The 13,938-nt window shown below is 41.1% G+C and overlaps 1 protein-coding gene across 1 annotated transcript; it reads left to right on the top strand.

Moving 5' to 3' along the window:
- Window positions 1-1,720: 1,720 nt before the first annotated feature.
- LOC104959453 (protein sidekick-2-like) lies at window positions 1,721-11,702 on the top strand. The gene is made up of 9 exons (XM_010787350.1): window positions 1,721-1,748; window positions 3,012-3,149; window positions 3,796-3,957; window positions 4,069-4,194; window positions 4,281-4,445; window positions 4,537-4,677; window positions 5,795-5,963; window positions 8,246-8,375; window positions 9,705-11,702. Exons 1-9 carry the CDS (start codon window positions 1,721-1,723, stop codon window positions 10,113-10,115), a joined length of 1,470 nt encoding a protein of 489 aa, XP_010785652.1. The 3' UTR covers window positions 10,116-11,702.
- The last annotated feature ends 2,236 nt before the right edge of the window (window positions 11,703-13,938 follow it).

Raw genomic sequence — 13,938 nt, 5'->3', positions numbered from 1 at the left:
GTTTTGAAATGATAAATATGGACTGCTTGAGTGTGTGTGTGTGTTATTCAAAAGAAAATATTTTGAGGCGGATGATTAACCCATTGATTGATGAGTAAATAGATCAATTGTTGCTACGCTGCAGACGAATGAAAGGATTTAGAATTATAGCATTTCATCACGGCGGTGCAAACATCATCTTGAGGGCATTATTGACGTTATCATTTATTTGCGAAGTGAGGACCAATAAATCCATGTAAAACAGCTTGTTGTCAAGTCATCAGAAGAGTCAGGAATTGAAAAAGATCAAATTAAAAAGGATGCAATGATTGACCAAGTCCAAAGGATTTATGAGGAAAAAAATCACTTGGGTTAGAAGTTATTGGCTAAAATGTAAGATTACTAGCAGTTGGCTGATTTATGTCGTTTTTAATTATTCTTAATTAAAGGACAAGATTATGTGGAAACTTTGATTGGTGTGGGTCTTATGGTCTCTGAGCTCCTGACATATAGTGTTGTAGTGGAGAAGAAATAGACGAGAGAGAGGAGAAGGAGAAGAAGAATCGACTGATGGGGAGAAAAAGGGAAAAATGGTGTCAGCGCTAATGTTCATTTTCTACCAAGAAGAGCAAGAGAAGAAGAATAAGGCACAAGTTGGCAGTCCTTTTGGGGCACCACTGTGAAATAATCTCCTTCAAATAGAGTGCTGACATTAGACTTTAATATCTATTAAACGGTTATCCAATGTGTTAAAAATGTGTGTAAATGTACAAATGAAACCAGTTTGTTAAATTAAGTTAAATACCATAATATTTGGCTGAGAATATGGTCCATATTTGCCAATCACACAATGAAAGCTGGAAATCCATTAGACAAGTCAAATAACTCATTTTATTTTCCGGAAGACGTGATTGGTTTCTTGGCAGAGACTAATTAATGTATTGCAGTTCATAAACTCTCAGTGTTGAGAATACCTCAAGTGTGTAATCTTCTAATTAAAAGGGAAAAGTAAACAACGTGGTGACCCGCATAGCAAGTTCCTGATACTAATGTCCACACATTGTTAACATATGTCTGTGTCCTAAGACAATCTTAAACACCAGTCGACCGTAGAGAATTTCACAGTCTAAAGAAGAAATATGAAAGCAAGAAAGCAAAGCAAAATGTCTGCCCACTTTGAGTGTTAGCCAGTGTCAGTTTGCTTTTAAGACTCATCTCTGTCTCATTGGTATGCTCCCTTTGGAACAACTCGCTCCCTCCGCTGCATATTAGTTTTCTTCACAACTGCAACATGAACAAATGCAACAGTAAAAACCTTATTGACTTTCAGATGCAAAATACGGTTGTGTGAGCCGCAAGGTCAGATTCAGTGATATTCAGTGATATCTGGTCCCCACAGATTGCTGTGTCATGCGTATTGAGCACTGAATTACAAACACTGTATTAACAATATGATGAGCAGATGCTGAAGCGAGCGAGAAGCTGTTATTAAAAATATGCAGCTCCACATGGGAGCAGGTTAAATTCTCATTTGATAGTCAAAACCACATTAAATAACTCATTCAAATCACATGGGATCCTCTGATATCTTTTATCAAATATTTGCGTGTGGTTTGAAATATTACCACAAATATCTTCATAGCCTGCTCGGAAATACATTTTGGTGGCTTCTTAAATTGTCTAGTTGTAGTCAGCCAGTCATTTTGTCTAGTTGAAAGTAAGAAACAGTGGGTGGTAGAATATGAATAACTTTGTTCAGATGAACGAAGGTGAGAGTAGGTGGGAGGATGGGGAAACATCAGGTTCAGCTAAACACTAATGATGTAACTATACACATGCAGGAGCATTGCCAAACTTATTTTGAAGTTGTGTGAGCATGTTTAAGTGACATCGACCTTCTCATCTGAGAGAAGTGTGTGTGTGTGTGTGTGTGTCTTTAATCATTCCCTGTGTGCTCAGTGTCATCTTCATAAATCTGCTTTTTGTGGGGTACGATTAAACTGAAGGTCCACTTTATAGGTCTGTACATCGAGACAGTCAGAGAGGTGCTGCAGGAGCTCCACCTCACACACATCGTGACTGTATTTCACTTCTCAAGACAGAGGTCGGAGGAGGACGACTGTCGAATGAGAGGACGACCATTGTAGGAAATGGGTATGATTATATCTGTTTTTCACAAGGGAGGGAAGTTTTGATTGTCTTTGACTGAGCACCTGTTGTGTAGCTGCTCTGCTTTGGGAAGTAGTGGAGTACAAATACTTTGTTACTGTTTTTTCTGGTTTTCAGTAGTTTACTCCACTACTTGTTTTTCTGACGACTTTTTACTTCTTTCATTTTTAACAAAAATACCTGAGACTTTCTACTTCTAACATTTTCAAAACAGGTTCCTTACTTTAGTTTTAATCTGTGTTTGGTGGCGTGATCATTATTATTTAGAGTCATTGCGTGCCTTTTGATTNATCAAAGTAAAATAAAAACGAAAAAGTACACAGGGGTTGTTTGAAATAGCAAATGTCTACACATGTACATGCATATCAACATACACATATACATTCAATACACATACATTATTGAATGTATATGTGTATGTTGATATGCATGTACATGTGTAGACATTTGCTATTTCAAACAACCCCTGTGTACTTTTTCGTTTTTATTTTACTTTGATTAATTTTGTTTGCTATTTCATTTGTCACTTTCGTGTCTCTAAAAATATATGATTTGAACAACTGTACTTGTACTATAATGTGACCCCAAATAAATAAAGAATAAAAAAAAAGAAAACTCAGATATCCACTAAGGAGGACTGTCAAGAATCAATGACGTAAAGATTCCAAATTCTTCTTGATCTATGACAGTTTATGCACCATTCACATCATTTTAACACTGAAAATGTACAAATATTGTCATTGATATATTCTCTAAAGTGGCATATTCAGCAGTTTGAGAGCTGAGTATGCAGTGTATGCAGTGTTTTGTCTCTGCACCGTGAATTGATCCAACTGTCATCACCTCCCTTTCTACATCAAAAGCACCGAGTGTTCCCAGCTTCATCCACTTCAGTGAGTTGACCACCACTTCGGTCAACGTGTCCTGGGGAGAGCCCAAGCAGGCCAACGGCATCATCGAAGGCTACCGACTGGTTTATGAGCCCTGCACTCCAGTGGATGGTGAGAAACTCTGCCTGTAGCCTAATAACTCTGCTCCGTCTCGACATCCCTCAGCTGGCTTTCTCAGACTGTGATTTACCGTCTCTTGCCTAGTTACCATATTCGTTTTAACTCACGCTGCTTAAGCTCATGCTCTAATCTGTTGCAGGTGAGTGCAGGCCCTGCAGTAACATATAGTATATATATGGCATGGGTGATAAAATAAGTTTGAATGATCTGGTGAGACTATGCACAGCTTCCTCTCTCGCTGAAAGGAACATGGCTAATAGCTGGCTAAGTGTGGTTGCCTGGACCAGATTGTCAAGTAATTGGGAGCAGAGGTGGAATGCTGAACTGAGGCCGCTACGGTCCCTCGGCTATCCGCTAATGGACCCAGAGCAAACCGAACATTGCAGTTAAAACAGGGAATATCAATTGGTCTATTATAAAAAAGGTCCCGGTGTCTCTTCCTATCAGGATATCTAGAAAGCTGCCGGATAATATGCAAATATATGCATGTCTCTGATAGTCTGCGAGTCCGGTGTACAGTTGTGAATGTGTCTGTATGTCTTGTTTGTATGCAAAATGCTATGCTATTTGTCGCTTGTAGAACGCAGTATCTAGAGTCTTAGTGTTTCCTGTACAGACTCCTCTCCTCGCACTCCAGGTGTCAGTAAGATTGTGACAGTAGATGTGAAGGGCAGCGCTCCCTTGTGGATGAAGATCAAAGACCTTGCCGATGGCGTCACGTATAACTATCGCATCCGGGCCAAAACACTCACTTATGGTCCGGAGGTGGAGGCCAACATCACGACTGGACCTGGAGAAGGTGGGACTCTCTAAATATGAGATATTTCTGCCCATAATATGTTTTGAGCACTTGCTTCTCTCTCATGTATCCCATTTTTTTCTAACAATCCACCACTTTTGTCTTCCCAAGGAGCGCCAGGCCCTCCAGGAGAACCCTTTATTTCTCGGTATGGCACCGCCCTCACCTTGCATTGGACCAGTGGGGATCAGGGCCGTGCACCAATCACACGTTATGTCATTGAGGCCAGACCCTCCGGTGAGCCACATACATTAAAAACGGTCTGCTGTTCCAACAGCTCATCTATAGTTCCTTTTTCATATCATTTCTTATCTTGCTTTTAGATGAAGGATTGTGGGATATCCTTATCAAAGACATCCCTAAGGAAGTGACATCCTACACTCTTAACCTGGATATGCTGCGAGAAGGGGTCACCTATGACTTTCGAGTAATTGCAGTCAACGACTATGGCTACGGATCACCCAGTGCCCCCTCCCCCTCTATATCAGGTATTTAAATCAGAACAATAATCCCAAAATGTGTTAACATAACAATACTTGTTGATTGTATACTTATTAATCATTCTTATTATGTATTCAGCCCAGAAAGTGTCTCCGTTCTATGAGGAGTGGTGGTTCTTGGTGGTTATCGCCCTGGTGGGCCTCATCTTCATCCTCCTCCTTGTTTTCATCCTCGTCATCCGAGGCCAGAGTAAAAAATACACGAAAAAAACTGATTCAGGTAGGAAACTCAAGAAAATGTGCTGTTCACGTCTTTGTTTTTCTGTCTGCTTCTTTAATCTAAGCTATTGACTGGAATTTGTCTAACCCTTAGACAGCTCAGCTGAGAATTACATTTTAACGATTGCACATCCATAGTCCATTATAGAAAATGGGACTGAAGGCTCTGACAATTAGATGAATTACCAAGGTTTTCTTAACATTGTTTGGCTGACAGGGGAAAGATGGGAGTAAAGGTTACCGGTAAAACAGCTGACATAGGCAGGTGAATAAACATTATTGTTCATGTTTAACTGCACAAGGATCAATACTGAGATAAATGGCTTGGCAGCGGCCTAATGCTCAGGTCATTAGTCAGACTGAGAGTAATTACATAACTACAGCACTAGGCTCTCCCAACACTGCATCAAGGAGCCAATTTTCATGATTTTGAATTACCCCAGGCGACATTGCTGCTCCTATAAACTCTTTATCAGAGTTCAAACACAAAAACACATTGGGAAAGTTAATCAATTATACAGGTAGTAGACTTATTGTTAACACTTCACATTATGGTTGGTGGCAAATGAATCACAGTGAGGGCATCCGGGGATAATCGGTCACATGCTGCATGAAGCTGCTAGTAATGATGAGGGGTGAGATGGGAAGGCGAGACATTTGGGGGGGAGAGAGAAGGGTCCGGTCAAGCCTTCCTAAAGCCTCGTACCAGAGACGTTTAAGCTCGGTCAGCATTTAGCATGGTGCCAGGGTTACCAAGGTCGGTAAACAGGGCTTGGCGAGACCAGTTCAGACAAGCACCACGTTTGTGCGGGGACACAAAGAGGGCTTCTTAACCCCTAAACCCCTCCCCAATTTTCTCAGCCATGAAGCTCATCTGTTTGTTTTAATAGAGGCCATGACCTGACACTGGGTTAACTGACTGTCAAAAGGCACTATTCAATTGTTTTGTGCATGTTAATGTGGAGGATGTATTGAATACAATGTTAAAACGATGTGCAGTAGTTCAAGCATTACCAATAGTTTATTTGGCTTAATTTTGTACTTAAATAATCTTGAAGAATGATTGTATTTTTGACTGAAGATCACAAATCACTCATTTAACTCCACAACCCACACAGTGTCGTCCTCATACCCCTGTCCAGGCAACCACTCCAACTGCACCGCTCTGCCTCTGACCCACGGAGAGATGGTGCGTCTGGACGAGGGGCGCTTCCCCACCCTGGAGCTCAACAACAGACGCCTCTCTGTGAAGAACTCCTTTTGCCGCAAGAACGGCATCTACACACGGTCAGTTCCACAACTTTAACATGTTGTTAGCTAAGTTTCGCCTGAGTTTTGTCTTCCAATGCAGTCTTACATAAGTGTTATTTATGATACAGGCAGCAATCAATATTGTAGTTATCCCTCACGATAATCTGCCAGTCTAGAAAGAACAAACCGCGCCTCAAGGAGCCCAGCTGCTGATTGAGCCTGCTTCTGCTCCCCTAGTTGACATTCAGTGGTTGTGTGAAGCACACATTTATAAGGGGACAGCACAATAACAGCTAATTAGCATTCATGAGCTTCTGCATTGCTCTTTGTCTGTCCATCACAGCTTTAGACAAAGAGTCCTTATGGGTCAGAGCCGGCCATTTTCTTCTGGCCCCCAGCCCAGAGTTTCTTTCGGATGCAGTGCTGTGAGAGCTGTCTCAACACAAAGTACAACACCGTTTGTATGAGAACATGTCCTTCTACCCGACAGCAGGACTTTGGCAGGCTGTCTCTTTGGTAATGTTTAGGTAAATATTAGATAAGAGGAATTTTCACAAACTCTGCTGCATTGAGGCAAAGTGAATGTGTAGAGACATGGGTAGCACATAATTGGTGACTGGGTGGATGGTCACGTGTTGGGTTGGGGGATGTGGGAGTCCAGAGTCTGCTTCCTTTCAAAGCCAAAAAAGAAAAAGATGTTGGTTTTCTCACATTATGATGGAATGTGCATGAAGGGGTGCACTAAAGGCAGGGGAATCTGTGCTTTTTTTTTACTTGACCCACAAGTCCAAGAAGGGGATCAAAGAGTCTTGAGTTTCTACATCTCTTTTGAAGAGCTCCAATATGCTACCGTACTCTCTGCTAATGATCTGTGGACTGAGGAGGAACAGTGGGAGGGCTCCCTGCGGGATATTTGAAAGGGTGAGGGGAAGACGGATGAATTAGACAGATAAGGCAATGGGAGAAATACAGTGCTCCTAAATAATTCATAGCTCACTTGCAGCATTTTGGAGTGTGATCACTGGCAGGATCCACGGCCCCTCCCTTCCACTCACATGGCCGGATGTCTGAATCTCACTCGTCTGACTCCCAAGTAGATTTTTTTTTTTTTGTTCACAGTCCGCCCCTTCATGTCATCCTCTTTAACCCAGAGGAGATATCTCTGTTGTGTCAACCCTTTCATGGCCGTTGTGATGTTGTGTCTTCCTAAGCTTCCTGTTGTTGGCATTCCCAGTGATTTAGCTCCCGCTTATATCTCAGAACATATTTAATTTTTTTTGAGAGGTCGTCAAGGTTGTCTGCTGTTTTCCTTAACCCTTTCACGCATTGAGGCTACTACAGTGGAACATAACACTTGACATCACAGTGGTGTGAGTGTTTCTTTTCTCGCTCCCACACACAAGGCTTTCCATTTCAGATCATTTAAATACATGCCATTCCTACTTTATATAATTCTTCAGTCTATTTCAGAAAACCAACTGAGCAATCTCTTTCCCTAATGCTGTGTTAGCCTGAGATATATACTGAGCCCACTGATGTGGCTCAGTGATGTGAGGGTAGGGGTCCAGTTTCTGCCCTCTGATCATTCAATTCAATCCCAGCAGACCTTGAACACAGCAGCACTCATTACAGCAGAAGAAGAAAAATAATTGCCTGCACAGATGTTTCTTACTGCTTCACTTTATGGACTTAATGACTGGAGATAAAAGAAACCAGGAATCCTTTACTTGACCTGCCCTCATAAAAAAACTCAGGGCAATGCAGCTTTTCTGCAAGAGGTCTTAATCTCTGACTGTACAGCAATTCAGCTATAATCACCACAAAGAATCCTTTCATGAAGATGCTCAAATGTTCTCCTAAAGGATCCTGTTTGTGCATCTCATGATGGTTGTGGTGAGCTGAAGTCAAGCAGAACTCAGCCCAAATGCCTCTCTGACACTTTGCCACGATCAGAAGGAAATGGAATAGAATAGAACCAATTATAATATCCACCCCGCTTTGTGTAACAGTGGCTTTCAGGAATGCAGAAATAGCCCATTCTGTGTTTGTCTGATCCAAGCTATAATTTTTGCTGAATCTCTGCATGTTGATCCCACTGAATTCCCCATGGGATGTGAAGCTTCTGTAAAACAATGTTGCTGGCTAACATAAATCATCCCAGTTAAATGAATGACATGGTGTTTTAAGTTTACTCAAATGTTTCCTCAAAAAAGAGAGCCATTTGACTTTCCCAGAGGGACATTTTTCTTCAGTTCTCTCTCAGTTGTGCTTTCTGTCTCTCACAGACACTCTCTGTCTCATTCTTTCTATTGGTCCAGGTCTCCACCAAGACCCAGCCCTGGAAGCCTGCACTACTCAGATGAGGATGTCAGCACTAAGTACAATGACCTGATCCCTGCAGAGAGCAGCAGTCTGACCGAGAAGCCCTCTGAGATATCTGACTCTCAGGTAAGCACTGTGACCCTGGCTTACAGCCCATGTCTACTTCTTGTCTGGAATAGGAAATGTATTTAAATTACAAAGTCAAATTCAACTGTTTGAATTTTAAATTGAAGTGACCAAACCCTCCAGGGTCATAACCTTTCCAAACTCAAAAAGTACTTTTCTTATTTAATGTTCTACTTTTGTCCCATTCAAGTTCCATCTTAGTTATAACCTCCAATCTTTTTTGATATAATTACTGCTTTTCTAGATGCTAGATGACTAATTATTAGGCATAATTTTTGCAAATCATCAGCAAGACATTTGCCTCGGGTTGATAACCTCGAAATTAAATATCCTCCGTTAGTCATGGCTGAGATATTTGGATCTGCCTTTTAATACTTATTTCTCCCATGGGAAGGAAGTACAGGCCCAATTCTCATGTCTCATGTGTCTTGAAATCTCGTCACAACTAATTAATTTCCCTAACAGGAAATGCTGTATTAATCTGGGCTTCTGGCTCTCAGCTCATCATGTGATGATCCGAAAAGCTCAGTGTGTTTGTGTTTGTGTTGAAATAGGGAGGTCCAGTGAAAGGACAGGGGGGGTTAGAAGTGATGATACAAAGCCAGAGAAGCCGATAGCAGCAGATTGTGAACATCTGTCGGCCCACACCCCTGTGTCTCCCTAGCCAATTTATCTGGTACCTGCACAGTCAAAACATTGTTCACCCCGGTTTGAACAAACACTGCTCTCCTGGGAGACACAAACTACTGTTATTCTTTTCCTCCACAAAGCCTCCCACTGTTTACCTGCCACTTGTGCAAATAAATGGTGCTTTAACATCTGTTAAGCTGCAGTATCTCACCAGAGCAGTAGATAGGCAGGCACTTGTCAGGCACACACATTTACCAAGTCTGAAAAGTTTGCTGTGAGATTAAGTTGCTCTTTTTTCTGGTTAACCGTTTGTGTTCTCTGCAAGGTCAGTGTGCTGAAACAGTGATATAATTCTCCCACACAAACAGTTTGTAACTAAGAACACTGTAAACATTGTCTCTGTCCAATTCCAGGACACTCTTGTGTACGCTTATCACTTCTGTGCTCCACAGAGGTATGGGTGAGCTCCTCAATGTGTTGTGATCATTAGGGTTACACATGCATTGATAGATTTCCAGTTGTCTCTCAGTAGATATATAGTACTCTGTTTTGGCCCAGTAGTGTGCAGTTTGAGAGTTCGGGTGCTGTATTAGAATTAGCTTTGATTTGAGAGCATAGAAATGTAGCTGTGTTTGTAGTAAACATAGCAAACGGTTTAATAATTTCAGTCTTATACTGTTTTCTCTGATTGGCTCACAGGGCAGTGACAGCGAATATGAGATGGATCAAAGCCGGCAGAAGACCCACTCTTTTGTCAACCACTACATCAGCGACCCCACCTACTACAACTCATGGCGACGACAGCCGAAGGGCGTCTCTCGTCCGCCAGCATACGGCTACTCCCAGCCCGAGCCCCTCGTCGAGCAGGAGTCACGACAGCATCCACCCCCCGTGCCCCCGCTGCCACCACTCCTCCCCCCAAGCGCCCCCTCCCCACAGCCCCAGTGCCAGGGCCAGGGCACTCTGTTCAGGTCTAAGGGTAGCCGGACTCCCACCCCCTCCCTGCTGTCCTCCGACCCCCCCAGCCAGCACAGCACCCTCTACCGGCCCCCCAGCAGCCTGGGCTGTGCCGCTCAGGCACCTACCGCGGGCTTCTCCTCTTTTGTTTGACACACAGCTCTCACTCCAATAACAACAAGACCTTGAGGACGAGTCTTTGATTTTGTTGTTGTTGGTTTGTTTGTATTTTGCTCTTTTTCTCTCTTTTTTCTGTCTATTTGGCAGAGTTGTTGCTCAATATTACGCATTGCAGGCATCTTGAATAGCGTTTTCTCCTCTGTGAAGAGTGTGTGTATGATTGTGTGTAGCGCGTGTGATTGGTAAGTCCATGTGATTATGTATTTTATGAAAGACAATCATTTGAACATTTTTATGCGTTGCTTAAGTACATTCATGTGAAGGGTCAACCATGTAAACAAGGGAGAACAGAACCTGAGGTTCTGAAAAAAGTAAAAACCTTGTTTTAAAAACACTGTATTAATGTTTAATATGAGAGCTTTATAGAAAAAGAACCACCTTAGCATCATATAGAATATGGACCACTTTGTTTGCTTAGACTGGTCAGTGGAAACACGAACTCTGATGGAGTATTATCATGTTTGGACAAAGACTGAGCTGATAGTGAGAAATGGACTCTGACTTTGGAGAGAGGCACTAGCGGTCACTGTGGCCCTCTGACCCTCACTCTGCCTGACCATTGTTGGAACTGCATTATGTGTTTATTATGTGTACATGTCTTATATTGTTTACCAGATATTTATATCATATAGCTTCAAGCTAAACATTTTCCGAACACCACTAGTGACAATGTTATGAATCACATTAAAGCATCATGGCACCTTTATAGTAGTCTGGGGAATGTGTTGATTGTGTGCCAGTACTCTTGTCATTAGATATACAAGCTAAGACAACATTCATAATGTGCATCAGTTTGTTTTTAAGTTATCAAAGAATATGACTGAGGACCAAAAGCACAAATCTTGTTGGTTCAAAAGATTTTATCACCATGAAACATTTAGTTATAGAAGTGCAAGAATAACCATCAGATTACTGACACATATAGAACTGTGACCAAACTGAAAACACTGATTTTGTTTTAACGTGTTTTCTTGACAAAATGACAAAAAACAAGACAACATGAAACTTACAGACAGTAAACATTAAAAGTAAAAAAGCTGATATGATGTATTTGTTAATAAGGCGGGAGAAGAGGGCAGCTTTAGGATATCTTGGTTTATTTAAGAAACTTTATTTAATAATTGACAGCAAAAGTACACAACTATTGTACATGAAATGTATCACAAAGGATCCTGATGTGAAATAATGTGTCCTCAACATGTTACAGTGTAACATGCCATTACTATGACGACAGAAAATGTGTTTTATGCTGACTGTATACATATGTTATGATGGGATGTTTTCTACAACTCTTTTGAATATGCTGGTTTACAAAAGTTGAATGGGACATTGCTGTGCCGGAGGAGGACCCTTGGTGTATAAAGTTTGAAAATCGCTCCAAAACACCATCTGTCAAATATCCAATGTTAACATCACTGTATGCATCATGAAGGAACATTATGGACCTATTCATGATAGTTCTAAATAAATTATTCTATTTTGTAACGGCTTTTTCTTTATGGCTCATCTGAATATTTGATAATATAATGCCATGTTATGGAGAATAATATGTACTGGTAAATAAGGCAGGTGACTTCTGACATTGTGGTAAAGCTTTGAAAAACTGTATCAGACCCTGCTGACAACTATTTAAGAGCTGTTTGCATGGTCTGGAAGTCAAAGTGATTAAAGATGAGACATGATCCTACAGAGCTGAAATGACCTGATTCTCTCAGCCACAACAGAGACATAATTAGGATGCATAAGAGCATGATTTACAGGGAAGAATTTGAAGAAGAACCTGATCCGGTGCAAGCATGCTGAAAAGCTGGGGGAGGGTTGGAGTGTGTGCCTGGGTAATCTCCTTATTTCAGGCTGGAAAACATTGATCTTAAGCAAAGCAAAGGACGCTGGAACCAGAGGGTTCCCTAACCAGAGGGTTTTAAGGGAAAATAGAAAGTCAAGTCAAGGATACAGTTTGATAGCGTTGGGATTTTTTTTATTTACCCTCACCGAAAAAAAACCCCCAAAGAATGACAACATAAATGTGCAAAAGCGTATGGAAAATGTATGCAAATTGCTTAACTTCTGTATTATTGAGTGGCATCACAATGAGATGAATCTTAGGTTTTCTCAGACTATTCCCCAGCAAGAAATCAGGAATTCATGTATTTTTTATATCCCAACTTGTTTCTTCAATAAAACTAAAGCTCAGTTTTAAAAACTAAATATAATATATTGCTTTGTACCAGTTTGAATAATTCTGTTTTGTAACTTTAAATTATGGTAATTCTTCACACTCAATGCCACTCAATTCACTGTGAAGAGGCACACAGAATAATCTTCTGTTCATACACAAAGATGCACAGACAAGGCGTCACATCAACAAATCTGTTACATTTTTACATTTCAGTTCAGTATCTTCTCATGGGAGCGACTTACACAGTGCGTCCTCATTCTGACGACGCTTGTTGGAGTTAATCAGAGCACGATTGCGACACAGCTAACTCAGCCTGACTGCTGTTTTCAAAATGAGGACAAAATCATGATGTATGATGGGAAAAGAAATGGGATGTCATAGCTTCTAAAAAGTTTAAGAAGTCCTCTGGTATTATGGCATTACATGCACAAGTCACATATCGCTTAGTATACAGTCAGTATAGGGCTTCTTCACGAAAGTCGGGACAGTTAATGAAATGGAGATTATGCATCATAATCCATTTTGTGAGCATGTGTTGATAATAGGCTTCCCCACTGCCCTCTTCAAGGCACTGGCAGAATTGTGATGTTCATTTTTAACTAACCAGCTGCCTCTGGATCATTGCCATGGTATTTGTCCATAATAAATAGCCACCGCCACCCAAAATGTCATGGGCGGAGTTACAATGCAAAAAGGTTAAAGGACTTGGTCTTTGCTTTCTGATATGCTTTATAGTCTTAACGCTGCAGCATTTTACACTCTCTGCTGTGAAATAACAAAACTGAAAAGATAGACGATGGATCCCCCTACACTGCAGAAAGAAATTGTTCAATCAAGCAGCTCCTTGTCTAATCCTCTGGCATCAACAGCCATACCGAATAGATCCACATCCCCAGACCACATCCACAGACTGCTGGCTTTGGAAATGATTGCCAAACTGATAGTCCTGGAAAGTTAAAAGGGTATGTACAATCTGGGAGGAACGTAAACATCAAAAGGCCAGACAGCTAAAGATTTCCCTGAATGTCCAAAATGCCTCAACTGTGAAAAGACTTTTGGAAAGACTAAACATCAGCATCAGACACATACGTATTAATGGTTGAGGCAAAGGCTGTTACTCCATTGCAAACACCCAGTCCTGAACCGAGCTGTCAAAGCTGACAGTGCAATACACAAAGCTGCAACAAAAGAAGACTGTAGCCGTATTGCTCATGCAGCAACACCTATATGCAGCCTTGATGTTTCCTCTGCAGAAGTTCAAATTCCTTCCATGCTGTGTTTATTTCCAACTTTCTTGCATTGAAGAAATAAATGATCATGTGCTAAATGAATGTGTTCACCCATAACAGCAGTATCAAGGCTTGGGGAACATATATATATATATATATATACAGACCAGCTGCATGTGCAGTAAAAGCAGGCTTTTGTTTTTTTCTGATTACCTTTCTTGCCAGATTCAATAACCAGATTTGGAGATCGAGTGACAGAGCCCTCTTATGGGGAAACATATTAAATAAAATAAATGTTTAATGATCATTTGAGTGGATGTCAGCCAAGAAAGTAGTTAAAGTGATTCATTTTATGTCGTGACTATGTCAACTAATAGTTGAATGCAGC

This window comes from Notothenia coriiceps, unplaced genomic scaffold (assembly GCF_000735185.1).
Source record: "Notothenia coriiceps isolate Sejong01 unplaced genomic scaffold, NC01 NC01_scaffold00030221, whole genome shotgun sequence".
Lineage (NCBI taxonomy): Eukaryota > Metazoa > Chordata > Actinopteri > Perciformes > Nototheniidae > Notothenia > Notothenia coriiceps.
Note: the sequence above shows the minus strand (reverse complement) of the source record. Positions and strands in the feature narration are given on the sequence as shown.

What these genes read in the sequence shown, in the direction of transcription:
- LOC104959453 (XM_010787350.1), top strand. Translation starts at nt 1,721, where the DNA reads ATGAATAACTTTGTTCAGATGAACGAAG. An exon ending in CTTTGTTCAGATGAACGAAG is followed by an intron (nt 1,749 to 3,011) that starts GTGAGAGTAGGT and finishes CTACATCAAAAG; the next exon opens with CACCGAGTGTTCCCAGCTTC. An exon ending in CATTGAGGCCAGACCCTCCG is followed by an intron (nt 4,195 to 4,280) that starts GTGAGCCACATA and finishes TCTTGCTTTTAG; the next exon opens with ATGAAGGATTGTGGGATATC.